Below are 25624 nucleotides of genomic sequence, written 5' to 3' on the forward strand. Positions count from 1 at the left end.
TCCCCCGCGCGGCTTAAGCCCGGGAGCCTCTCCCGCTCCGAAAGGGAGCGGGATTGTCGCCGCACTGCATTATGGAATACATAGTCTGAGAACACGTCTTCGGGCATAAACTCCCCACCAAGCTCACGTGTTTACCTTGGGCATTGGAGGCCGGGGGGTGGGGGGAGGGGTCAATAAAGAGTAGTTACCAGATTTCGTCATAAAACCGCGACCAGACAGGCGGCGCCATCTTCGAACTTGGACTTCCGGAAGGACTTTGGTGAGGGTAAGTGTACCGCAACTGGGTGTGCGGGGGCCCCACGATTACTCCTCCTCCTCCTTTTCCCATAGCACTAAGATATTGGGAGCCAACTCCCGACTCCGCTGTTCCTTCTCTGCATAGCATCGCGACCTCCAGCCCCGGCGCTGCTACAGAAACTCACACACACCCCACCTCCTTTTCTGTATTGCAACCGGACATCCCTCAGCCCTGCTAATCACGGCTCTTGCCTTCTTCCCCGGCGCTGTGCTGTAGCACGGCATCCTGTGTCCCGGCCGCGGCGCTGCTTACATTGCATCCGTCGGACTCAGCGAAGCTATAGTAGTTCTGAGCCTCAGGAAACTCAGGGCTCGCTCTCAGCGCAGGCTAGTGGTGGAGGCTGTCCCCACACCCATGACTGAAGAAGGGCAGGCGATCACTCCTAGAGTGGTAGCGGATTAGTCTCACCGTGCTGTGTCCCAGCCTCTTCCTTCATGAGGCTCTTCTAACCCCGGGGTTGTGCCCGGCGCGCTCCAACCCCATTGGCGCAGCCAAGGGCCAGTTATGTTTCCCTTCTGGTGCTTTTATCCCGCGGCAAGTAGGCTGTCCGCTGGGGAAGCGGAGGAGGCGACTTCTGCCCCACCCGTGGTAACTCACTTTGTTAGAGAGGTGTAGTGTGTTTGGCGAAGCCTCTTCGATCTAGCGGCATATTGTTAAACAAACTTCAGCCATTCCTCTTCCTTGGTTACTTTTTGCCATCCCGTCTTATCTAATATACACTATGTTTTCTTAATAGTTTTCTTTAAATTGTTTTTCAAGTTTAAGTGCTTTAGTCTCAGTCTGAGCAAGACATATGAAACTGTGGGGTTTCAAGGACTGTGGAGTTTTTTGGGTTTTTTTGAGCGAGCGCGCGCGCGGAGGGGCGTCGGGGGGAGGGGCGCCGGAGAAGGGAATCTTAAGCTGGCTGCAAGCCCAGCGGGGAGCCGGATTCCAGAGCTCGGTCTCACGACCCTGAGATCACGACCTGAACAGAAATCAAGAGTGGGAGGCTTACAGGCTGGGCTACCCAGGCGCCCCCACGGGCTACTTTTTCATACAAGTTAAAATAAACACAGTTAAAATCGTACATTTTTGTATCTCTAAAATCGTCTTGCATACCACCAGCTGCGCCATCGGAACATTTTGGGAAACAGTGTATTAGACAAATGTGTTTAAAGTAATTCCATACTTCAGGAACCGTGTTAACTGGTTATTTTCCTTGACTGGGGAAATCCTGGCACCCTTGAGGCAGTATTCCAAACAAGTTGAGGTGCAAATGTAAACTTCTATAAACTGTAGCACCAATTAAACATCCCTTCCTTTACTTGTGTTTAGAATTTGTGTTGTGAAATCATAAATGGAAATTAACCACCGTACCCTGCTGCTGTCTTCTACAGGAGTGAATCCTTAAAGGAATTTTTTGCAGCTTGAGGAGTTAGTCATTAAATCAACAAAGTTTAATTATTGCGCTTACCATGTACCAGGTTCTGGATTCAGTGAATCAGGCAAGATTCTTATGAAACTTTCAAGTGAAATAGATATGAAATAAGTAAATACCCATGTTTCTTATCATAAGAGAATTCCACATGGACTGAAGAGCTACATTTAAGGCACCTGGGTGGCTCAGTCAGTTTAGCGTCTGCCTTTGGATCAGGTCATAATCCCAGAATCCTGGGATCGAGTCCCATGTTGGGCTCCCTGCTCAGTGGGGAGCCCGTTTCTCCCTCTGCTTGCTGCTCCCCCTGCTTGTGCTTGCTCGCTCTCTCTAATGAATAAATCTTTAAAAAAAAAAAAAAGCTACATTTAAGATTCAAACTAGAGGAAGTATTAGAAGAAAATAAAATAGGATATGTGTATATTGGCAGGGTAGGAAATGGCTTTTTTTTTTTTTTTTAAAGATTTTATTTATTTATTTGACAGAGAAATCACAAGTAGACAGAGAGGCAGGCAGAGAGAGAGAGGGAAGCAGGCTCCCTGCTGAGCAGAGAGCCTGATGCGGGACTCGATCCCAGGACTCTGAGATCATGACCTGAGCCGAAGGCAGTGGCTTAACCCACTGAGCCACCCAGGCGCCCCGGAAATGGCCTTTTTAAGACGCAGAACAACTCATAAAGGAAAAGACTGAGAAATTTAACTCAGAAAAATATAACTTAAGTTTAACAAGAAACATTATAAACAAAGTTTTTTTTAAAAAAGAAGAAACAAAGTGGGGCGCCTGGGTGGCTCAGTCAGTTCAGCGCCTGACTCTTGATTTCAGCTCAGGTAATGGTCTCAGGGTATGGATGGAGCCCCAGGTATGACTCCAAGCTCAGTGAAGAGTCAGCTTGCGATTCTCTCTCTCCCCCTCTTTTTCTGCCCCTCCCCCCTAATAAATCTTCTTTAAAAAGCAGAAACAAAGTATTTGCTACATAAATAACAACTCCACAGATCAATAAAAGATTGATTCGTCCTGTAGAGGTATGGGCAAATTATATGTATAAGCAATTAGTAAAAAAATATAGATGTCCTCTCTCTCTCTCTCTCTGACAAAGAAAAAAAAAAAAAAAAAAGTGGGTCCCTGGGTGGCTCAGTCAGTTAAACATCTGCCTTTGGTTCAGGTCGTGATCCCAGGGTCCTGGGATCTAGTCCCACATTGGGTTCCTGGCACAGCTGGGAGTCTGCTTCTCTGCCTGCTGCTCCTCCTGCTTACACCTGTGCGCGTGCTATGCTCTCTCTCACACAAAGAAATAAAATCTTTTTTTTAAACAATTTTTTAAAAGATTTTATTTGTTTGTGATATATTCCAGGTGCCTGGGGGTGGCACAGTCAGTTAAGTGACTGACTTTTGGTTTCAGCTCGGTTCCTGATCTGAATGTCGTGAGATTAAACCCGTGTGGGGCACCTTACTGGGTGAGAAGTCTGCTTGAGATTCTCTCCCTCTCTCCCTCGTGCTTGTGTGTGCATGCACTCTCTCTCAAATCTTTAAAATATGTGCGTGTGTGTATGTGTGTGTGTGTGTAACCATATTATTGTCTTAAAAAGGCCATTTCCTACCCTGCTAATATAAACATATCCTATTTTGGGGCACCTGGGTGGCTCAGTGGGTTAAAGCCTCTGCCTTCCGCTCAGGTCATGATCTCAGGGTCCTGGGATGGAGCCTTGCATTGGGCTCTCTGCTCTGCGGGGAGCCTGCTTCTTCCTCTCTCTCTGCCTGCCTCTCTGCTTGCTTGTGATCTCTGTCAAATAAAAAAAAAATTTTTTTAAATCTTAAAAATATATATATATCCTATTTTATTTTCTTCCTTTATCTAGTTTGAATCTAGTTTGAATCTTAAATGTAGCTTTTTAATTTTTTTTAAGATTTATTCATTAGAGTGAGCAAGCATAAGCAGGGGGGAGCATATACATATATGTATATATATGCGTGTATATATGTGTATGTATATATGGATATCTATACATATATACACGTGTGTGTGTGTGTGTGTGTGTGTATATATCTCGTTGGACATCTGTGTATCCAACAGATAAAAAGAAGTTGCTAACTTCAATCATTATCAGGACAATGCAAATAAATACAATAGGGAAGAATTCTTTCATGCATTAGATTGGCAAAAATTGAAGATTGGCAAGGGTGTGGTAAAATGAGTACAACTATAATTCTGTGAAACACTGGATAGTGTTCTCCAGAAGAATGATGTGTGTGTGTTTGTGTGTACTGATGTGGAAAATCTTTTAGGTATACCTAGAAATTCTCTTAAGTGATAACCTGTTTAACTAGTTCTGTGTTAACTGACATTCCTCTGTAGAGTGTAGGGACCGATGCCCAAGGCACTCTGTATCCTTGAAGCCTATATATAGACTTTTCTTCTATAGGCCTGGTCATTCTGTTCCCACTGACTGAGTTGAATGCTTGCCAAGAATCATTGTGATGGTTCTCAACATTTTTTAATGTCAGTTAATTTGTTACTATATTTATATAATTGTGATATGTTTGAATTTTAAAGAAATTTGACTATGAAAGAGTTACTGCTATTAAAACTAAGTTGAGGGGCACCTGGGTGGCTCAGTCGTTGGGTGTCTGCCTTTGGCTCAGGTCATGATCCCAGACTCTTGGGATGGAGCCCAGCATTGGGCTCCCTGCTCAGTGGGAAGCTTGCTCCTCTCTCTCACACTTCCCCTGCTTGTGGTCCCTCTCTCCCCGTCTCTCTCTCTGTCAAATAAATAAATAAAATCCTAAAACAAAACAAAAAAAAAAAGTGGTTGAAACATGGCAGATAAATTGGTCCTTCATTGTTATTCTTTACATCTTACATGTATTTACAGGTATTTTGTGTCAACTAAAAGTTTTATAAAAACAATTCTGAAAAAGAAAGCAAACTAAGTTAAATGCTTCAGAAAGAAAAAAGAGGTACATTTGCAAAGAAAGAAAGAGGTTGCTGAATAGGTGTGAGGGAGACAGCTGTAAAAGATTGAGGAAAATTTGTAAAAATTTGAAACTTTGCTGCACTTGAACTGCCTCTCAAGGGAATGTTCCAAGAAAGTTACCGTCAGTAGCGTCTGTGCTGCTGAGAGATCAGGTTAAACGAGACTGAGAGGTGTCCATTGCATTAGTTGACCCGGCAGTTATTGATGACTTTAGCCTCAGTGATGAGTTGGAGGGCAATATCCTAGTCAAAATGAAGCAGGGTAATTAAAACACTAAGGGGTGACAACTCTTTAAAAGTTTGACTATGGAGCGTGGGGGGTGGGTATGGGTTAAAGGATTGTTGTATGTATGTTAAGATGAGAATTAGAGGCATTTTTATTTATTTATTTATTTATTTGAGAGAGAGAGATAGTGAGAGAGCATGAGAGGGGAGAAAGTCAGAGGGAGAAGCACAGACTCCTCCCTGTGGAGCTGGGAGCCCAATGCGGGACTCGATCCTGGGACTCTAGGATCGTGACCTCATTCGAAGGCAGTTGCTCAACCAACTGAGCCACCCAGGCGCCCGAGAGTTAGAGACATTTAAATGCAGTTGGGAAACAACCAGTTTAAAAAAAAAAAAAAAAAAAAGGCTAGCCAATTCCAGTGTCCTTAGGGAGTGGGGGAATAGAGTCAGAACACAAGTGGAAGTTTGGCATAGAAAGTAGATGAGGCGTTCAGATGCAGGTCGTGTTGGACTACTTGATCAGACTTTGAAGTATGTCCCACATAATGGCTTTGGGTTTTGTTTCGGAAATCAGAGGTAAAATCAACTGCTGAGAACCAGGGGATCAGATGTTGGGGGAGAGGTAATGTGGGGGCTGACAAGAGAGAAAGTGTGATTGCTAGCCCACTGGCAGCTTAGATACACACGTAGAGTAAAAGGATGATTGGTTCATCCAGAGCTTAAATTTTGCCAGTCCTGTGGAACAAAAAGACGAGAAAGGAAGTTTTTACTATCGGCAAAAGTCTGATTAAAATAAAGGAATCTAAGCTGGATAGGATGTGGCCAACATGGGAAATTGGAGAGATCAATGACGGCAGCTTGATACGGTTGAGGAATAGATACAGTGATAGCAGTTGAGCCGTCTAGCTATAATAATGGAAGGTTGCGATCAGATAGTGGGATGGCTTTGTGATTTAGGAGGTTAAAAGGTTTTTTTGAGACAAGGTCCAGTATATTACGGCGAGTGAGTAGCAGTGGTTTAGCTGAATGTTAGGAGCTTCAAAGGAACAGTTTTTAGAGGATAACGAGGACTGCTAGTCCACCAGTGGCATCGGAGAGGAACTGACAAGACACTGATCCCATTTTCTACTGTGGGGTCAGTGGGATGTGACAGAAGGAGAAGCCTCGACTGGAGAGCCTGGAAAGCTAGATAATTTCAATTCCTGGAATTTTTTTCCGTCCAAGATTTTGAATATGATTTAGGTCTCACCAATCACATATGTTCTTGAAGAACTCAAATTTGGACCCGAGTTTAGACAGGGGAGAGGCAGGCCAGGAGGCCACACATTTTTCTGGTTCAGATTGTGGCAAGGGTATGATTCTGGACCTGGGAGCCAGAGAAAGGTTTTCCCTGTGGAGTGGGGTCACTTTCTGATCAGTGCAGAGTCAGTGCATGGAGCCATCAGCTGTGGCAGGGGCTTTTTGATTCACAGGTGCCGCCTCCTCATCGTGGCATTGGGGAGGTCCTGTGGTTCTTGAACCGGCAGCTGCCAGGCGACTTCCCATTTTGACAAGCACTTGTTCCTAAACTGTACAACCTCGCCCCCCCACCATGATCCTGTGCAGGTGGTTCTCAAGCTTGCATGTGCATCCAAAGAGTCTGCAGGACTTTGTGAAGATAAAAAGTGCTGGCCCCATCCCAGAATTTCTGATTCAGGAGGTCTGGGACAGCGCTGCTGATGCTGCCCAGACCACGCTTTAGGAACCACTGATGTGAACTATGTAATACCCTCCAGTAAATCCCTTGCAGCTGAACTGGCTAGAGAGGATTCTGTTCCATGCAGCTGAACCTTGACCAGTAGAGGGGTCAGATAACCATTTCATTCATGTCTTCTTCTGTCCTTATCTTTTTGATCTGTCAGGGCTTAAAAGAAGTAGTTCCTGTATTTCCTGAAGATTTTGCTTTGTTTTGATGATATGTCATTTGATGTCTAACAGTGCATGGCACTTCTCTTTTACACAAGTTGAAGTTTTATTTATTATAAAGTATTCCCTTTTTGTCCCTTTTAATACTTTTTCCCCTGAATTCAACTTTGCTATTACCAACAAAACTCCTGTTTTCTTTGTGCCTACATTTGTCCTATATTTTTATATCTTTTGACTTCCAGCTCTTTGAGTTCCTTTGTTTTAGATATCTCTTTCAAAGCATATAGTTTGGCTTTTAAATCAATCCAAATCCAAATCTTTATTCTTTTTTTTTTAATGGATGAATCAATCTTTGGTTATTGTTATAGTCATATCTTAAGTCATCTTGTACATTTTTTTCTTTTGTGTTTCTTTTGTTTTCAGTTTCTTACTCTGTAGCCTTTAAAACAACTCCTTATGGTTCCAGTGGCCTGCTAGGCATTTTAGAAGCAATGTAGTATACTGCTTTTGGTTCTATTAAACATTCTTTTTTTTTTTTTTTTTTTTAAGATTTTATTTATTTATTTGACAGGAAGAGACACAGTGAGAGAGGGAACACAAGCAGGGGGAGTGGGAGAAGGAGAAACAGGCTTCCTGCTGAGCAGAGAGCCTGATGCAGCGCTCAATCCCAGGGCCCTGGGATCATGACCTGAGCCAAAGGCAGATGTTTAATGACTGAGCCACCCAGGCACCCCTCTGTTAAACATCCTTTAAGGCATATACAGACCTATGGGGGCTTCCCTTCTGTGATTTGAGCTATTTCTCCTTCTCTGTCATAGGCAGGTTATTCTGGCCAAAAACCTTGCAGTTCTGTGTTGCTCAGCTTTTTGGTCTGGGGTGTAGTGTTTTGTTTATCTCTTGTCCATTTACTTTTGCCATGATTGCACAAGTGATTTTCTGGGTTTGGGGGAAAAAAGATGAAGAGGGGCGCTTGGGTGACTCAGTCAGTTAAGCGACTGACCCATGGTTTTGACTGAGGTCATGAGCTCAGGGTCCTGGGATCAGGCTCTGCGATCAGCGGGAGTCGGCTTGAGACTCTGCCTCTCCTCCTGTCCCTCCCCTGCTCTGGTGCATATGTGAGTCATCTCTCTCTCTGCCTGTCTCTTTTTAACAGTTTTTTAATCCATTCTTCAATGTGGGAAAGATCTCTTAATGTGGTAGGATGTTCCGTAATTATCTCATAGCCATCTGCCGCCCCTCTTCAGGTAAAAGATTAATGGCAGAGTGCTGAAGAACTTTTACTTACTGTTATATAAATCTATTTCTTTTTTTTTTTAATTTTATTTATTTATTTGAGAGAGAGAGACAGTGAGAGAGAGCATGAGCGAGGAGAAGGTCAGAGAGCGAAGCAGACTCCCCATGGAGCTGGGAGCCCGATGTGGGACTCGATCCCGGGACTCCAGGATCACGCCCTGAGCCGAAGGCAGTCGTCCAACCAACTGAGCCACCCAGGCGTCCCTATAAATCTATTTCTTGACTAGTATCCACAAAGGTGGATGTTAGCTCTAGGCATCCTCCTTCAATTTGGTCTAAATTTTATGTATTTATCAGCAGCTATTCTTTTACTTATTTATTTATTATTACCATATAATGTATCATTTGTTTCAGGGGTACAGGTCTGTGATTCCTCAGTCTTACACAACACACAGAGCTCACTTAAACACATACCTTCCCCGGTGTCCATCAGCCAGACACCCCTTGGTAGTTATTCTTTGTAGTCTGTTCCTAGGAGGTTTAAGGAGTTTAGGAAGATTTTTTTCACTCTTTTGTTTTTATTTTTTAAGGGGAAGGAGGTGACTCATTTCATTGGGCTTTAGGGAAAGAAGTTGAATAATTATTCATTCACTGCATTATCCTTATGAAAAAACTTCAGAGCTTTAAATTAAACTGGGTGAAAAAAGGGGCGCCTGGGTGGCTCAGTTGGTTAAGTGTCTGCCTTCGGCTCAGGTCATGATCCCAGGGTCCTGGGATTGAGCCCCATATCGGGCACCCTGCTCAGCAGGAAGCCCACTTCTCCCTCTCCCACTTCCCCTGCTTGTGTTCCCTCTCTCGCTGTCTCTCCCTCTGTCAAATAAATAAGTTAAATCTTTTAAAAATAAATAAATAAACTGGATGAAAAATATAGTGCTTGGCACATAGTAAGCATTTAATAAATAAATGGTAGCTTTCTTTCTTTTTTTTTTTTTAAAGATTTTATTTATTTATTTGACAAAGATCACAAGTTAGGCAGAGAGGCAGACGGGGGGCGGGGACAGGCTCCCTGCCGAGCAGGGAGCCTGATGTGGGGCTCGATCCCAGAACCCTGAGATCATGACCTGAGCCAAAGTCAGAGGCTTTGACCCACTGAGCCACTAAGGCGCCCCAAATGGTAGCTTCCTTACTGTCTGTTCAGTGCTAGCTCCATTAGTGTGTAAGTTCCATGAGGGCAGGGACCTTGTCTATCTTGTTTATTGTCATATTGATCAGTTCCTAGAACGGATAGAAGATGCTTAGTAATTGTTAAATGAATGAGTGATCAGGGAGCTTGGGTTTCTGGCTGGGGGGGTGGACAGTGGGTGGGGCGGGAGGAGAAAAGACAGGAGAGGAGGAAAAATCAGAGCCAGTGCAAATAGCTTTTGCCTTCTACTCATGTGTATGTCTCTGCAGGGTCAGCCATTGTAGGGGGTGCTGATGGATACCTGCGGGGTCGGCTGTGTTGCCCTGGGGGAGGCCGGCCCCGTGGGGAGCATGACTGTGTTAGACTCTCCTGGACAAGAGGTGCTAAATCAGCTTGATGTCAAGGCCTCTTCCGAAACAACTAGTGCTGAGGCTTCCAGAGAGATGTCTTTGCCTGCGCCTTTGCCTGGATTTGAGGACTCTCTTGGGGAGAGGAGGCTCCCTGCAGAGCAAGAAAGCCTCTCCAGACTTGAACAGCAAGGTATGTACCTTGTCCTTTCCTCTTCTTATCTCCCCGTGCTTAGCTTAAGATGAAAGAGAGCAGGGTGAGCTCACAGGATCCTACCAACCTGGGTATGGTGTAATCTATTCCAAAGAGGTTTGAGCTCTGGTCCCATCTCACAGACCCATATTCTTCTCTACAGATCTTTCTTCAGAGATGTCAAAGGTCTCAAAGCCTAGGGCCTCAAAGCCTGGCCGGAAGAGAGGTGGTAGCACACGGAAAGGCCCCAAAAGGCCCCAACAGCCTAATCCTCCATCAGCCCCTCTGGTTCCTGGTCTCTTAGATCAATCCAACCCTCTATCCACCCCCATGCCTAAGAAACGAGGTCGAAGGTCCAAGGCAGAGCTGCTACTGCTGAAGTTGTCCAAAGACCTAGATCAGCCAGAGTCTCCACCTCCAAAGAGGCCCCCTGAGGACTTTGAGACCCCTCCTGGGGAACGACCCCGCCGAAGGGCTGCCCAAGTGTAAGGATTGTGGGGCACAGCTTGGGTGGAGGGCGGTCGGGGGGAAGGGTTGGTGGGGGCCGGTGTTGGAGAGCTGAGAGGCTGTGACGAGTTGTCAGGTAAGTGGGGGTAGCATCTGGGTTCTGGGGACTTGAGCCATCTTCTAGCTCTTACCACAACAATTTTTTATCTGTTGCTGAGTTTGTCTAGGAGTTGTTTTTCCCTGCCTTGTATCCTGTCACGTTTTCCAGTTTCCTCCAGGCCTTCATTGTAATTTTCCCTGCCCAGTATCTATCAGTCTCTGTGCCCTTCCATTCTTCTCTGGGCTCTCACTGACCTCTGACTGCAGTAGAGTGCAAGTGCCTTGGACTTGGAGTTGCCAGACCTGGATTCAGATTCCATATACGTGATCTGAGTCCTCTCTTGGCCAAGTCCCTTAACTTCCCTAGATTTCTGGTTCTTTATCAAAGGGGGTAGGGGAAACGAATAGCTGCTTCCCAGGGTCCCTGGGCAGGTCCACTGAGATAATCGGCCAAGTGTCTGGAAAAGTGGGCTCTCAATTAAGTGTGAGTATGGCTCTGACCCCGCCCTGTCCTGCAGGGCACTTCTGTACCTTCAGGAATTGGCGGAAGAGCTCTCAACGGCCCTGCCTGCTCCAGTGTCCTGTCCTGAGAGCCCCAAGGTGAGCAGCCCTGCCAAACCGAAGAAAAACCGGCAGCAGACAGCCTGTCAAGGTGGAGAACAAGAGGATGACACTGCACGGGATGAAGACTTTGTTCTCCAGGTTGAGGCTGAAGATGGAGAGGAAAGCGAGGCCCCAAGCGAGAGCTCCTCTGAACCTGAGCCTGTGGTGCCTCAAAGCACCCCACGAGGATCCATGTCAGGGGTAAGCTGAATGAACAAGAAGTGAATGGGGAGACAGGGGGATTGTTAGGAAGGTCTGCAGGGTGCCCCAGTGGAAAGTTTTGGCCTAGTAACTGATGGCCAGAATAAGTAAAGGAGGAAACAGTTGAGCGGGCAGGGGCTGGGGGGCAAGCGCATGATGTCACCCCTTCAGATACGGGCACCTGCACAGCACTAGGGGACACATGTGACTAAGACCGCCTCCTGCCTGGCGGAGTCCACCGTGGGAGGAGGGCTTAACCGGGAGGGAACCAGAGGCTTCTGGTGTGTCAAGGAGGCAGTGAACTGCTGGGGCTTCAGAGAGCAGTGAACAGGGCTGGGCTAGGTCTTAAAAGGCAAATAGGAGAGATTGGTTTTCCCGGGAATTCCTGGGACAGGGCATCAGAGCAGGCAGAGCTGTTGAGAGCTCTTAGCAAGTTCCCAAAGGTATAGCAGTGCCCTGCGGGACAAGCAGAAGGCTGGGGGCAGTGGGGAGGCAGTGGGGGGATCGAACTTGAGAGGATGGAAGGACAAAGACTTGCAGGAGCTAACACGGGTGTGTGTTTGTTGAATTGTGGTAAAATATACATAACATAAAATTTGCCAGTTAAACGTGTGAATTATTTTGGGGGCATCTGGGTGGCTCAGTCCATTAAGCATCCAACTCCTGATTTGGGCTCAGGGTTGTGAGATGGAGCCCCGCGTCAGGCTCTGTGCTAGGCACGGAGCCTGCTTGAGATTCTCCCCTTTCCCACTGCTCCCCCCACCCAAAAAAAAGTACAACTGAGTGGCATTAGCCCATTCCTGGTGTTGTGCAGCCATCACTGTTACCCATTTCCAAAACGTTTTCATCATCTTAGAAACTCTGAGCATCAGAAGTTTTTAAGTAGAAAAATAACGTGATCAGTTAGGACGGTAGGTCAGCCTGCAGCAGACATCAGAAGACAGCTTCGGTTGTCCACATAGAAATAGCGCCTGGATCAGGCTGCAAAGCAAGCAAAGGTGGGGGATAGGTGCAAGAGACATTTAAGAGTATTAGCGGCACTTGGCAGTTTCTGAAAAGAAAGGAGTAGGAGTTTCTAGTCTAGATGTTGCTCTTAAGTACCGGACTTTGGGACAGAGGGATGGTGGGAGCGGGGGAAGAGTGAGGGTGAGCAGGGGAGGTGATGGGCTCATTTTCTGACACACTGAGTTGGAGGTGCATGTGTGCCATGAGCCGTTCTACTGGAGATGTCTGGTTGCCAGTCATGTGCATGAGACCAGTGCCTTCCTTGTTTCAAATACAACATTTAAGGGAGCACCCAACCCCTCAGAAATCAAGATAAATATTTTGATGCAACAAATTTTTACAAAATAATTTGTTAAATCATTTTAACAAATAAAAATAAAGCAGGGCTCCTGGATGGCTCAGTCAGTTAAGCATCTGCATTGGACTTGGGTCATGATCCTGGGTCCTAGGATGGAGCTCTTGTTGGGCTTACTACTCAGTGGGGAATCTGCTTCTCTGTTTCCCTTTTCCCCTCCCTCCGCTCGTGTTCTTTGTCTCATGCACTTTATATTTTTTTAAGATTGTGTTTATTTATTTAACAGATAGGGATCACAATTAGGCAGAGAGGCAGGTAGAGAGGGGGGGGGAAGCAGGCTCCCTGCGGAGTAGAGAGCCCTATGCGGGGCTTGATCCCAGGACCCCGGGGATCATGACTTGAGCCGACGGCAGAGGCTTAACCCACTGAGCCACCCAGGCGCCCCTCATGTACTTTATTTTTATAGTATATTTATAGAAATAAAATCTTTTAAAAAGTAATGCAACAAATTTATGATGAACAAAATACCAAAGTTTTAAATAAAGACAGGAACTGTATTTACTGATTTTCCTTTTGCCTTAGGCTCTATAACATGGGTTGGCACCACACTGTAAAAGTCTAGAATGTAGAAAAGCTGAACTGGGTAAAGTTTACATTTACTAAGATTTCAGGCCTAATGATGGTTGTCAAAGCCGTGGGCATGGGATGAGAGTCCCCAAAGTATACGTATAGAGGGTCGAGAAGACAGACTCTGGGAAATACCTTCATCACACAAACCTGTTGGAGGAGGGGAGTGCCTGTGGGGGGATATCGGAGAGGCAGAGAGACTAAGGAGATGCTATACCATGGGGCAGGAGTTTCAGGAAGCAAATGGGAGTCCTCTGAACCACATGCTTGGAGACGCCAAGGAGGGTGAACAGAAAATATGTAACAGGCTTTGGGAGCAGAAGGTGGAGAAGTCACTGTAATGGCGGAGACATCAGTCTTTTAAGTTGCTGATAAGTCAGGCTAGAGAGGAAGCAGTGCCAAGAAAAGTAAAAGCGGGAAAAGCTGCCTTCTGGGGACTTTCTCTAATCTATAAAATTCTTTTTTCCCATTTGCTCCTCAGAAGCAGAAGCCACACTGCCGGGGAATGGCTCCCAATGGCTTACCAAATCACATCATGGCCCCTGTTTGGAAGTGCCTCCATCTCACCAAGGACCTGTGAGACTTGACGGGGGCTGGGGAGGAGAGGGTGGTGGAGGCGTCTAGAAGTGGGGCCAAGGGAAAGAGGGAAGGCACTCACAGGGCAGGACGCTGAAGACATTCGTAACTAAAAGGCACTGCTCCAAAGGCAAGAGCTCCAGAGCAGTGCTGTCCAACGTAGTAGTCACTAGCTGTGCACGGCTATTTAAATGTGATCTACACATAATTAAAATTAAAGGTCCAGTTTCTCAGGTGCACTAGCCACCTTGCAAGTGCCCAGTAGCTACTTGCAGCTAGTGGCTGGTGTCTCTGTCAGCACAGATGATGGATCACTTCCATCATTGTAGAAAGGTTTACTGGACAGCGCTGCTCTAGGATTTCTCTCCTCCTCCATTGATGCTGCTTCTGTTCCTCCAGCCGAGAACAGAAGCATTCATACTGGGAGTTTGCAGAATGGATTCCGCTGGCCTGGAAGTGGCACTTGTTATCTGAGCTGTAAGTTAAAGAGACATTCTGAAGCTGGGAGGGGGTGACACCCCTGGAGACAGGAGGGTGGCAGGGAATCCTGGGGTGGGTGAAACTTCCAAACTCACGCTGTTCCCTCCCTGCCCCCAGTGAGGCAGCTCCCTACCTGCCCCAGGAGGAGAAGTCTCCACTGTTTTCTGTCCAGCGTGAAGGACTTCCAGAGGACGGCACACTCTACCGAATCAACAGGTGAAGATTGCGTGTCTCTCTGTGATTCTAGGGGATAGAAGCAGGAAAAAGGAATATGGAGAGGGATGACAGATTGGCCCTGTTTTCCCCCTGATGCTATTCCAGGGGGTTCCGAGGGAGGAGTTGGATCTGGCTGGATCTGGTCAGCCGGCCCTGATCTGCAGTGCTCGTCACTGCTGGCCAGACGGAGGGGAGCCGGGGGGACGGAGGGCCAGTTTACAGGTCACATCTACGCAGAGGGACCCAGACAGACCAGCCCTGGGGAGAACGCTGTGGTAAACCAGAACACACAGCCTATTATCTTTGAAGGGGAACTAGAACTGGGCAGGCTTTGGAAGGAAAGGAGGAAGGTACAGATGGTGGCCAAGCACTGTTCTCACCTGTAGACCTTTCTTGAGACTCTGGCCCTTGCCTAAGCCAGTTCATACCTGCGCCAGCTGGAGCTCCCATTCTGTCCTCATTACCTTTTCTTTTTTTTAAAGACTTAATTTTTTTGGAGCAGTTTTAGATTCACAGCAAAACTGAGAGGATGGTGCAGAGATGGCCATCTGGGACAGGATATCCCCTGTCCCTCATCCCCCTTCTTCATGCACAGCCGCCCCCCTCCCTTACTAGCCTCCCCCACTAGAGGGCACATGTGTTACAGCTGATGAGCCTGCACTGACCCATCACCACTTGGAGTCCGTGGGTTACATTAGGGGTTGCTGTCGGTGTTGTACTTTCTGTGGGTTTGGACAGATGTGTAATGACCTGTCCCCGTCATTATGGTGTCATACAGAGTAGTTTCACTGCCCTAAAAATCCTCTGTGCTCTAACCGCTCCTCCTGCCCTCCCCTCTGACCTGTCGCTATCATGGATCTTTTGATGTGTCTATAGTTTTGCCTTTTCCAGAATGCCCCATAGTTGGGATCATGCAGTGTATAGCCTCTTCAGGTGGGCTTCTTTCACTTAGTGATATGCATTTAAGGTTCCTCCATGCCTTTCCATGGTTTGGTAGCTTGCTTTTTAGTGCCAGATAATATTCCATTGTTTGGATGTTAATTTACCCACTCACCTATAGAAGTCCTTGTTACCTTTTGTTAATTCCTTTCTTCATTCCATCTTTGACTTTTCTCTAGATTTAGCTCGATCACAGCACACCCGGAGCGCTGGGATGTGTCCTTCTTCACAGGGGGACCCCTCTGGGCTCTGGACTGGTGTCCAGTGCCAGAGGGGGCGGCAGCTTCGCAGTATGTGGCCCTTTTCTCCAGCCCTGACATGAATGAGACACACCCACTGAGCCAGCTTCATTCGGGTCCTGGGCTGCTCCAAGTCTGGGGCCTTGGGACCTTGCAGCCAGAAAGCTGGTGAGGTGGGGCTGGGACGCTGCCATGGGAGGGTGGTTGAAGAGGAGAGAACCTGACCAGGAGAGCTGGGGAGGAGTCGGGAGGCCTGGATTGGGGCTAGGCATGGGAGCCCGGGGGCCTGGATTGGGTTGGGATGGGTTGGAACACAGGCTCTGGTGGCCCTAGGCCCCTTCTCCCTGCCCATTCTCCCCCTATGCTTTCTCTCCTCAGTCCTGGCAACAGGGCTCACTTTGTCTATGGGATTGCTTGTGACCACGGCTGCATCTGGGACCTCAAGTTCTGCCCCAGTGGAGCATGGGAACTTCCAGGCACCCCTCGGAAGGTACGTCCCTGTTGGTTGTAGGGTACCCTAGGACTCACAGGCAGAACAGAAAGGCCCTATAAGTTCCCAGTTTGACAGCGGAGGATGGAGTTTTCCCAGAAAATCCATGTTATTTGCAGGGACCAAAACCTCAAAAGTTTTCTAAGAGGCGGCAAGCCTTAGCACAGATCTGGTCTCCCCCCCCCAGGCTCCTCTCCTGCCCAGGTTGGGCCTCTTGGCTCTTGCCTGCTCCGATGGGAAGGTGCTGCTGTTCAGTCTCCCCCATCCAGAGGCCCTGCTGGCTCAGCAGCCCCCAGGTGAGTAGCACAGCAGGCAGGGGGTCTTGGTGCTGTAGCAGGCCCTGTCTGGTCTCTCATGAAAGTCCTCCCGGCCTAGCCTCTGGACAAAGCCTCACTTAGCACCCCACTCACTCTGACTTCACACCTCTTGTCCTCAGACTTGCTCTCTCTAGCAGCCTGCAAGGAGTACTGTCTCCTGCCTTCTAATCACTGGGCTCTTCCAGCCCATTCCCCTTTTCCCCCCGTTTCCCTACTCTGTGCTCTCAGGCTCTCCCCTCCTGCTGCCACAGCTGATTGGCTGTGTAAAGAGCTGCAAAGGCTGATCTCCCCTGCCACACTCTTCCCCTTCCCCGAATCCTGTGCCTGACCTCTCCTGTCCTCACTGCCTTGCACACATGAGCACCGGTCTCTTTGTTGGGAACAGAGGGAGAGAATGTAGAGCTGAAGATGAGCAGGAAGAGGAAGGGGTTAGCAAAAGGCACCTCCTCTTTGTCAAATTTGCTTTTCAACTGTACTGTACTATATTTAGAGAAGAGGGCACCAGGCTTGAGCCCTGAGAAATCCCATATTTGGTGGTCTGGTGGGGGAACGGGCTGAGGAAGAAATAGGCAGTGAGGAAATGAAGACAGATGCGTGAACAATTCTTGCAAGTAGATTGGCCGTGAAGAACTCATAGTTGGAGGGCGGTGCTTGAGGTGAATCAGGGGTAAAGGAGGGGTTTGGTTTGTGTGTTTGTTTCATTCAGTTGGAAGACTATAGTGCATGTTTATATCTGAATATGAGAATGACCCAGTAGGGAGAGAGAAAGTGGATCATTCAGAATGGGAGGAAGGAAAGATAACCAAATGAGCAAAGTTCTGGAAGAGGTGAGAGAGGGTGGGGACAGAGCCGAGTGGAGCAATTCGCCATTCTTATGGGGGAGGGACACACGCCCGCACGACAGAGTGGGGAAGGGAGATGGGGGCAGGTGGGGGTGGATGGATCAGTGTGCCGCAGAGGTGGCTGTCAGGGAAGCTCATTCTCAGATCGGGGTGCTGATCTCAGAGCAAGGCAGCTAGGGACGTCCGTCCTCTGTTCCCAGAGCATCAGTTACCGCTCTTCTTCCCTCGCAGATGCAATGAAGCCCGCCATCTATAAGGTGAGTGAGGAACCTGCTACCTTAGCCAAGGCTCCATCTTCTTGAGCCTCCCTTTCTGGTTCCACAGTGAGTCTCCTTCTGCCTCTACCCCAGACGGGATTAAACACTGATTTTAGACTTTGTTGCAAATGGTAAGTATCCCTAAGTCTGGTCCCGGCTCTTCTGTCCTTATAGGTACAATGTGTGGCAACCCTCCAGGTGGGGTCTATGCAAGCTTCGGACCCCTCTGAGTGCGGTCAGTGCCTTAGCCTGGCCTGGATGCCCACCCGGCCCCACCACCACCTGGCTGCTGGCTACTACAATGGTAAAAAAAAAAAAAAAACAGAGCATAAGGGGCTCTTGCTCTTTAAACTTTATATATGCTTGTTTTTTGGTGGCGGTTTCCTTTTTGGTTCAATGCTGGGCATTATGGTTAAGCAATGTAAAAAAATACAAAGAAGAAAGAAAAAAGTCACTAGAATTTTTCTTTTTCTTTTTTTTTTTTTTTTTAAAGATTTTATTTATTTATTTGACAGAGAGAAATCACAAGTAGACGGAGAGGCAGGCAGAGAGAGAGAGAGGGAAGCAGGCTCCCTGCCGAGCAGAGAGCCCGATGCGGGACTTGATCCCAGGACCCTGAGATCATGACCTGAGCCGAAGGCAGCGGCTCAACTCACTGAGCCACCCAGGCGCCCCCACTAGAATTTTTCTACCCAGAAAAATATAATTAAGAAAAATGAACAGGGGTGCTGAGTGGCTCAGTCGTTGGGCATCTGCCTTCAGCTCAGGTCATGATCCCAGGGTCCTGGGATCGAGCCCTGCATCAGGCTCCCTGCTCAGCGGGAAGCCTGTTTCTCCCTCTCCCACTCCCCCTGCTTGTGTTCCCTCTCTCACTGTCTCTGTCAAATAAATAAAGTCTTTTAAAAAAAAAAAAGAAGAAGAACAAATGAACAGGGGCACGTGGGTGGCTCAGTCAGTTAAGCGTCTGCCTTTGGCTCAGTCATGATCTGGAGGTCCTGGGATCAAGCCCCACGTCAGGCTCCCCGCTCAGCGGGGAGTCTGCTTCTTCCTCTCTCTCTGTCCCCCATCCCTAGCTCATGCGCTCTCTCTTAAATAAAATCTTGAAAAAAAAAAGATGAACATCATTTCATGGAGTTCTCTATGCATGCGTGAGATAAAAAATCAGATGGCAAGAGAGAGAATTCTGTAGTGATGGGATCATACTATATAAGCTATATTAAAGATTTTATTTTTACGTAATCACAGCCAACGTGGGGCTTCAACTCTCAACCCCATGGTTAAGAGTCATATGCCTCACCGACTGAGCCAGCCAGGTGCCCCTACATAAGCTATTTTAAATGAAAATACATGAAATTTAATTACACTTTAATTTTTTTTTAAAGAAAAAGACTGAGCTGAAACTGAGAGATGGGGTACGCTCTCCATAAATGTTCCTTCACCACAGAGACATTAGTTCCTTAAAGATACTCTTAAGGCTTAAACGGGGAGAGAAAAGGATCATAGATAAAGAGCATTCTGGTAGTTGGACTCCACAGGTGACAATTTCATGGTTAGACCTCACCAGTAGTCTCCGCTCAGGAGGTCAGGAAATGAGCACTCTCACGCTGCTAACGGTCCCTCTCTGTCTTTTACGTGTGCTTCTTTTGGTGTGGTGATTCTTACGTCATCAGGGTACATTATTCTTGATGTTGTTTTGTTGTCTTAATTCCCCGAGTTACAGTTCTGCCTTAAAATGATCATGCGCGTCCACCGGTCCGCCCCTCTTGGTCTGCCCTTGTTGCTCCATGACCGTTTTGGCTCAGCCAGAGTTCGCCACTAATAAGCTTTTCCAAGAAAGGTTCATTTCTGAGTTTTTAGCTATAGATAGTTTCCCCAGCTATTCTTTATTAAATTCTTACTCTTGGGGCACCTGGGTGGCTCAGTTGGTTAAGCATTTGCCTTTGTCCTAGGTCATGATCTCAGGGTCTTGGGATCGAGCCCCATGTAGGGCTCCCTGCTCAGCGGGGAGTCTGCTTCTCCCACTTCCCCCAACTCATCCTCTCTCTCTCTCTCTCTCAAATAAATAAATAAAATCTTTAAAAAAAAAATCTTACTGTTCTTTAATTTGTCTTTTATTGGAGTTATGCCATTGACTCCCTCCTCCTCTGCCAGCCTTTGTCAGGGGGCAGCATGTTTGGGGTTGGCAGAGTTATTCTCTGTTTGTTCATTTGTTTTCTGCTTCTCTACATCTTTCTTTCTTTTTTTTTTTTTTTAATATTTTGTTTATTTGACAGACAGAGATCACAAGCAGGCAGAGAGGCGGTGGGAAGCAGGCTCCCCACCGCGCAGAGAGCCCGATGTGGGGCTCGATCCCAGGACCCTGGGACCATGACCCGAGCTGAAGGCAGAGGCTTTAACCCACTGAGCCACTTAGGCACCCCTGTTTCTCTACATCTTGTTGCTTTTGGCTCCTTGCCTGTTCTCTTTATCTTAGAGCAGAGTTGGCAGACATTTCTCTAAAGGTCCAGATAGTGAATATTTTATGGCTTGTGGGCTGTTTGACCATTGTTGGAACTACTCAACTCTGGCATTGAGAAATAAAGGCAGCCATACATTAGGTAAACGAATGGGTGTGACTTTTCCCAGTCAGACTTTATTTACCAAATCAGGCAGCAGGCTGTATTTGGCCCAAGGGCTGTAGTTTGTCAACCTTTGTCCTAGAGGGTTTATGCTTTTTTAAAAAACCCCTTTGTTTGTATTTAGTAGAGAATAGAGGCTCTTGGGTGTACTTAGTCTGTCTTTCAACCACAAGGCCTAGACTGAGCTCTTTTTTGTTGATGTGAGTTGGAGCTGACCGAGGGAATGTTGGCTGGCTAGTCACGATCCCTATATCCTTTCATAAGGGGGTCACATCTGAGGGTAAAAGGCAGAGGTCCTAGGATCCCAGACAAAGACATTAGAGCAAAAGAAGAGAGAACTTGCCTTTAATACCTACATCTTCTTTCCCTATCTCAGGCATGGTGGTTTTCTGGAACCTTCCCACTAACTCACCCCTGCAGCGGATACGGCTCTCTGACGGCTCCTTGAAGCTCTACCCCTTTCAGTGTTTCCTAGCCCATGACCAGGCTGTGCGAACCCTTCAGTGGTGCAAAGCTAACAGGTACAAGACAGGAGAGCTGTGGGGTGGGAGGTGAAGCCCGGGAAGTCTGGTGCTCCCAGACTTGCTCAGATTTTACCTTCTCTCTCTTCTTCCCTCTTTCCACAGTCATTTCCTTGTCTCTGCGGGGAGTGACCGCAAAATCAAATTCTGGGACCTTCGACGACCTTATGAACCCATAAACTCTATCAAGCGCTTCTTGAGTACAGAGCTGGCCTGGCTGCTCCCCTACAATGGTGTCACTGTGGCTCAGGACAACTGCTATGCCTCGTACGGCAGGATGCAGATAGGAGGAGCTCTAGGGACAGGCCCTAAGGGTTGGGTGCAAAGTGTGCCAGATTGTTGTGGGGAGAGGAGGGTTGAGAGTTGTTTCACTGAGGTAATCTGAATTCTGGAAGGAATTAGGGAAGGGAAATGAATGCAATCTTGGAAAAAGGAAAGTTTTATTTTGTCTTCCTCTTACAGTTATGGACTCTGTGGGATTCATTATATTGATGCTGGTTACCTTGGTTTCAAGGCCTATTTCACTGCTCCTCGAAAAGGCACTGTCTGGGTGAGCCCCTCTCTTCATTTTCACAGGAAAACGATTCCTTTACTCAGCTACTGGAGATCAGGAAGAGGCAGTAGTTTTGGATAGAAGAAGACAGATGTATGGTAACTGTATCATGAGAGATAAAAGTTATGATAAACTTTTTTAAAAACTTTAAGTTCAGTTAATTAGCATATAGTGTATTATTAGTTTCAGAGGTAGAGGTCAGTGACTCATGAGTCTTATATAACACCCAGTGCTCAGTACATCATGTGCCCTCCTTAATGTCCTTCACCCAGTTACCCCAGCCCCTCACCTGATAAACTCATTTCTGTTTCTGTGGGTGTGTCTTCTGCTTCAGACTGTGCTGTCGTTTCCAGTTTACAGAACTGAAACAATACGAGTGCATGAATGAATGAAAGAAATCTGTCTCTTACTAGAGTCTTTCAGGATCCGACTGGCTTGGGACAATAGCCGCAGGAGATATATCCGGGGAGCTCATTGCGGCCATATTGCCTGATATGGCACTGAACCCAATAAATGTCAAGCGACCTGTAGAGCGAAGATTCGTACGTATATGACTATTTAATGGTAGCACCATCTGTTGAGTCCTAATCCACATGACCTCCTAAATTAGAACTGTAAAGTAGTAAGATACAAAGTAAGACAGACCTGTTACTGTCCCGGGAAGTCTTAGTACAGAGTTGTACAGAATCTTCCCAACCCTAGTGCATCTGTGCATGTGTTTAAATAATACTGCCTTCTTCCATCTTTAAGTCTTTCCTGCCCAAAACCAATTTTCTCTCTCTCTCTCTTTTTTTTAAGTAGGCTCCACGCCCAGCGTGGAGCCCAACGCAGGGCTTGAACTCACGACCCTGAGATCAAGACCTGAGCTGAGATCAAGAGTCGGACGCTTAACCGACTGAGCCACCCAGGCGCCCCATCAATTGTCTCTTTTATTCTGTCTCCAGTATTCTAGGACCTAATCTCATGGTCTCCTTTCTAGCCTATATATAAAGCAGATCTGATGCCATATCAGGACAGCCGTGAAGGTCGAGACCATTCTTCTGCTTCAGCTGAGGCCCCCAACCCTCCCAAAGCTCGGACTTACGCTGAAACTGTCAACCATCACTACTTGCTCTTTCAAGATACAGATTTGGTAAATTGAGGCCAGGAGAATGGGTGTGGCGTTTTTTTTAAAAAGTAGAAAACTTTAGTCCTGGTCCAGGAGGGCATTGTAAGGAGCCACAGTGCAAAGATGCAAGACTAAGAAGCTGCTGGCCTTCTCTTCCCCAGGGTTCCTTCCACGATCTGCTCCACAGGGAGCCGATGCTGCGCATGCAGGAAGGAGAGGGGCATTCGCAGCTCTGCCTGGACAGGCTGCAGCTGGAGGCGATTCACAAGGTAAAGGCCTTGTTTCATCTCTTCACCCATCTTCACACTCATTTCCTCCCAACTCTGGACCTAAATATCAAGGACATGGGGGATGAAAAGGTGCAGAGGGAAGGAAGGATACAGCTCTGGCAACCTCATCTTCCAGAGTGTGACAGACCAACTCCTTCCTACCTCTCTCACTCCATCATGGTCCTGTCCTTTCAGATTGTCACCCCATCCCTCCACACACACACACACACCCCGCTCCCTTTACAGCTAGGACTCACCCTAAAGCACCAGCTGCGAACAGCTCTCTTGTTTGCTCTTCTTTTCCCAGGTCCGCTTCAGCCCAAACCTGGACTCCTATGGATGGCTGGTATCTGGAGGACAGTCCGGTCTGGTTCGGATCCATTTTGTCCGTGCACTCACCTCACCACTGGGCCACCGTATGCAGCTTGAAAGTCGAGCCCACTTCAGTGCTATGTTCCAGCCGTCCTCCCCGATTAAAGGGCCTGGCTTCCCTCCAACCAGCCACTGCCTTCTGCCCGGTCCCTAGTCGTGGTCCACACAGGGCCTTTGGAATGAAGTCTGCCAGGAACACACGGCCCCCCCATGCACAGAGCCATAGGAACTGGGGGCTTCATGAATAGTGATGCTGCCAGACCTGGACCTTTAGACCTGCCTTGCCAGGACTCCTTAGATACCTCTCCTTCCACAGACTTCTGTCATCACAGCCCCCTGCGGGCAGGGGGGCTATCCCTCCACAGACTCTCAAGGCTCCTCAGCCTAAAACTATGGCTCATGAGTAATACTCAGGCCTGACCTAGGCTTGGAAGTCAAATTGCTCATATTGAGCATGTTGTGAAGTGGGTAAAGCTAAGTAAAGGTACTGGGTGTTTTTGAGACCACGTGCGAGTGGGTGTTTGGAGAACTGCAAAGGGTATCCGCATGAAGGCTCCTGTGGGACTGTATTCTAGGGTCCAGTATTGTTGCCTTCTCAACTTCCTTTTGAGAATAACCAACACACAGGCCCAGGAGGGGTGACAGTAATTTATTGGACCGAAGCTGCTTATAGTACTTCTTTAACTGAGGAACACCACAAACACCCTGCCAGTAGAACAGTGGCTCAGATCTTACTTGCTCCTGCTTATGAGATATTCCCAATCACTGGTCATCTGACCCTACTTGAACACTCCTAGGCAGTCATGTTTTAAAAAACCTTCCTTTATATCAAGTCAAAGAGTATACTTCTATATAATTTCACCATGGGTATTAGAAAATCTAGTCATTTTCCCCTGTGATTGCCCTTTTACGTATATTTAAAAATAGCTATCATGTGTTTCCCAACTCTTTTCTTCTCTAGATTAAATATCTTCAGTTACTTTAACCATTTTTTACACGTCATGATTTTTGGTCCTTTATGATACTGACACACTGTTGGCTTATTAAACATGTCTAGCTACTTTATTTCAAATCTCTATATAGGAGGTGTTTAAAACCCAAGTAATGTATTGTTTTATCTCCTCTTATTACAGTTCTCTTGGGGGATACTGCAGACTCATAGGGACCGCAATACTGCCTCTGAACCAAAGACAGACCCCAGCAATAAGAAACGGGCAAACCATAGTGTATGGGAGGATAGTCAAGTTTGGAGGAAGTAGTGAGATGACCTCAGGAAAGCGAGAAAAATACGCAGCCAGCTCCAACCAAGGGATTGGAGATTAATTTAGTGCCTACCTGGAACAAAACCCACTGGCACTGTGGTCTGGTTGGCCAGATATCTCGGAACAGCTTTCTGCCTCTTGGGTGTAGGGAATTTATCGTATCTCAAGAAGAAAGGTATCAAGCAGTTCAGTTTCCTTCCTGTACAGAAGAGGAAACAGAACCCGGAGGCAACCAGACTATTAACGGCAGAGGGATCACAACCCCTGTCAGTGCAAAGGAGGCAAGTACTGTAATCAAGCTCAGGTTAAGCCCAGTTTGTTTTTGAGCTGACTGATAGGGAAGTGCCTTCATTGCAGAGAAGCTTTGCTCCTCCACAGCAGCCCCTTGACATTGCATTATGGAATTCCACTTTCAGTGGCAGAAAAGATGGGACCTGGGGACCCATGCTGTTGAGGCTGCAGGTTGGTGCCAGCAGCCCTGCTTCTGCTGCTGACTCTTAGCCTCGGTCTCTAACTCCAAAAGAATATCAGGAGAATGCTTTCAGCCCTTGCTCTCTTTCTCTACCGTAAACTCTTTTTTCTCTGAAGGCCATTCTACTTCAACCTTCCCTCCCAATATATACACTTTATACTATAATCTATGGATTCCTGTATTTTACTTCCTGTGCCTTTGCTCACATGGTTCCTCCATCTCCACATAAACCCCATTCATTCTTCAAGACCCCAGCTCAAATTTCACCTTTTATCAAGGAGCTTCCCAGATTTCTCTAGTAAAAATTCTCTCTCCCCATGTATTTTCAAGAGGGAAGGGGAAAAAAGAGTAAATCACGTGTTTATTTAAACATTTGATCTATTTCAGGTATTTCACGTATTTTACTTAATCATATGAGGTAGGTACTGCCCCATTTTAACTGTAAAGATAAGATTCTGAGAGTTTGACCAGTCTGAAAAAGGTCACTTTACTACGTAGTGGTGCTGGGATTTGAACGTAGACAGTCTGACTTCAGAGAACAACTTTCTAACCTACCACATTTGGTCTATTACATTTACTAATGTAAATTCACTCCTGGCATGGTGTTTTGAATATAGGAGCCTTGAGTGAAGTATTTGTGACATCAAATTATCTTGCTTCCTCATTGTGTTTCTCAAGTACCTGTGACAGGATTTTCCCTGTCTTAATCACATAGGCATTGAGTAAATAGGAGCTAGAGCTAGCCAGGTGGGAACCTGAAAGGGATGGCTGCTTGCTGAAGTGTGGGTTCCCTGGATATAGTTAAGCAAAGGCTTCCAGCCTGACAAATCTGCCAGGGATCTTACAGTAGTTTCCACCACCCTTGTAAGGATGTTGCACTATATTCACAAAATTTTAGAATGTTAAAGCTGAAAAGGAATATTAAGAAATCACATAATCTAGAGATTTCCAAACACTTTTAGTTGTGAACCCCTTTGTTTAAAAGTGGCTCTTTCTAATTTTTTTAAACTGAGGTAAAGAAGAACCTGTAGTGAGTGGTACCTCCCA

General features: G+C 46.9%; 1 protein-coding gene across 3 annotated transcripts; it reads left to right on the plus strand.

The window, feature by feature from the left end:
* Positions 1-163: 163 nt before the first annotated feature.
* GTF3C2 (general transcription factor IIIC subunit 2) lies at positions 164-23828 on the plus strand. 3 transcript variants are annotated; one of them, XM_044261886.1, is made up of 19 exons: positions 165-265; positions 9499-9769; positions 9933-10254; positions 10834-11119; positions 13528-13622; positions 14022-14099; positions 14220-14318; positions 15437-15664; positions 15875-15986; positions 16174-16282; positions 17377-17402; positions 17577-17706; positions 20397-20541; positions 20647-20808; positions 21004-21091; positions 21508-21636; positions 22074-22226; positions 22364-22471; positions 22779-23828. In XM_044261886.1, exons 2-19 carry the CDS (start codon positions 9523-9525, stop codon positions 22995-22997), a joined length of 2736 nt encoding a protein of 911 aa, XP_044117821.1. In that variant the 5' UTR covers positions 165-265; positions 9499-9522; the 3' UTR covers positions 22998-23828. The 3 variants fall into 3 exon arrangements, with proteins under 3 accessions (XP_044117823.1, XP_044117821.1, XP_044117822.1); XM_044261887.1 differs by lacking the exon at positions 165-265 and adding an exon at positions 3076-3166; XM_044261888.1 differs by lacking the exons at positions 22074-22226; positions 22364-22471; positions 22779-23828 and having other exon boundaries at positions 164-265; positions 21508-21934.
* Positions 23829-25624: the final 1796 nt, after the last annotated feature.

This window comes from Neovison vison, chromosome 8 (assembly GCF_020171115.1).
Source record: "Neovison vison isolate M4711 chromosome 8, ASM_NN_V1, whole genome shotgun sequence".
Taxonomy (NCBI): domain Eukaryota; kingdom Metazoa; phylum Chordata; class Mammalia; order Carnivora; family Mustelidae; genus Neogale; species Neogale vison.

Excerpts from the sequence above, each read along its gene's own strand:
- GTF3C2 (XM_044261886.1), top strand. The coding sequence starts at position 9,523 with ATGGATACCTGCGGGGTCGGCTGTGTTGCCCTGGGGGAGGCCGGCCCC. Across the intron at positions 15,987-16,173 it reads TTCCAGGCACCCCTCGGAAG|GCTCCTCTCCTGCCCAGGTT; the intron begins GTACGTCCCTGT and ends TCCCCCCCCCAG. Across the intron at positions 21,637-22,073 it reads GACCTGTAGAGCGAAGATTC|CCTATATATAAAGCAGATCT; the intron begins GTACGTATATGA and ends TCTCCTTTCTAG.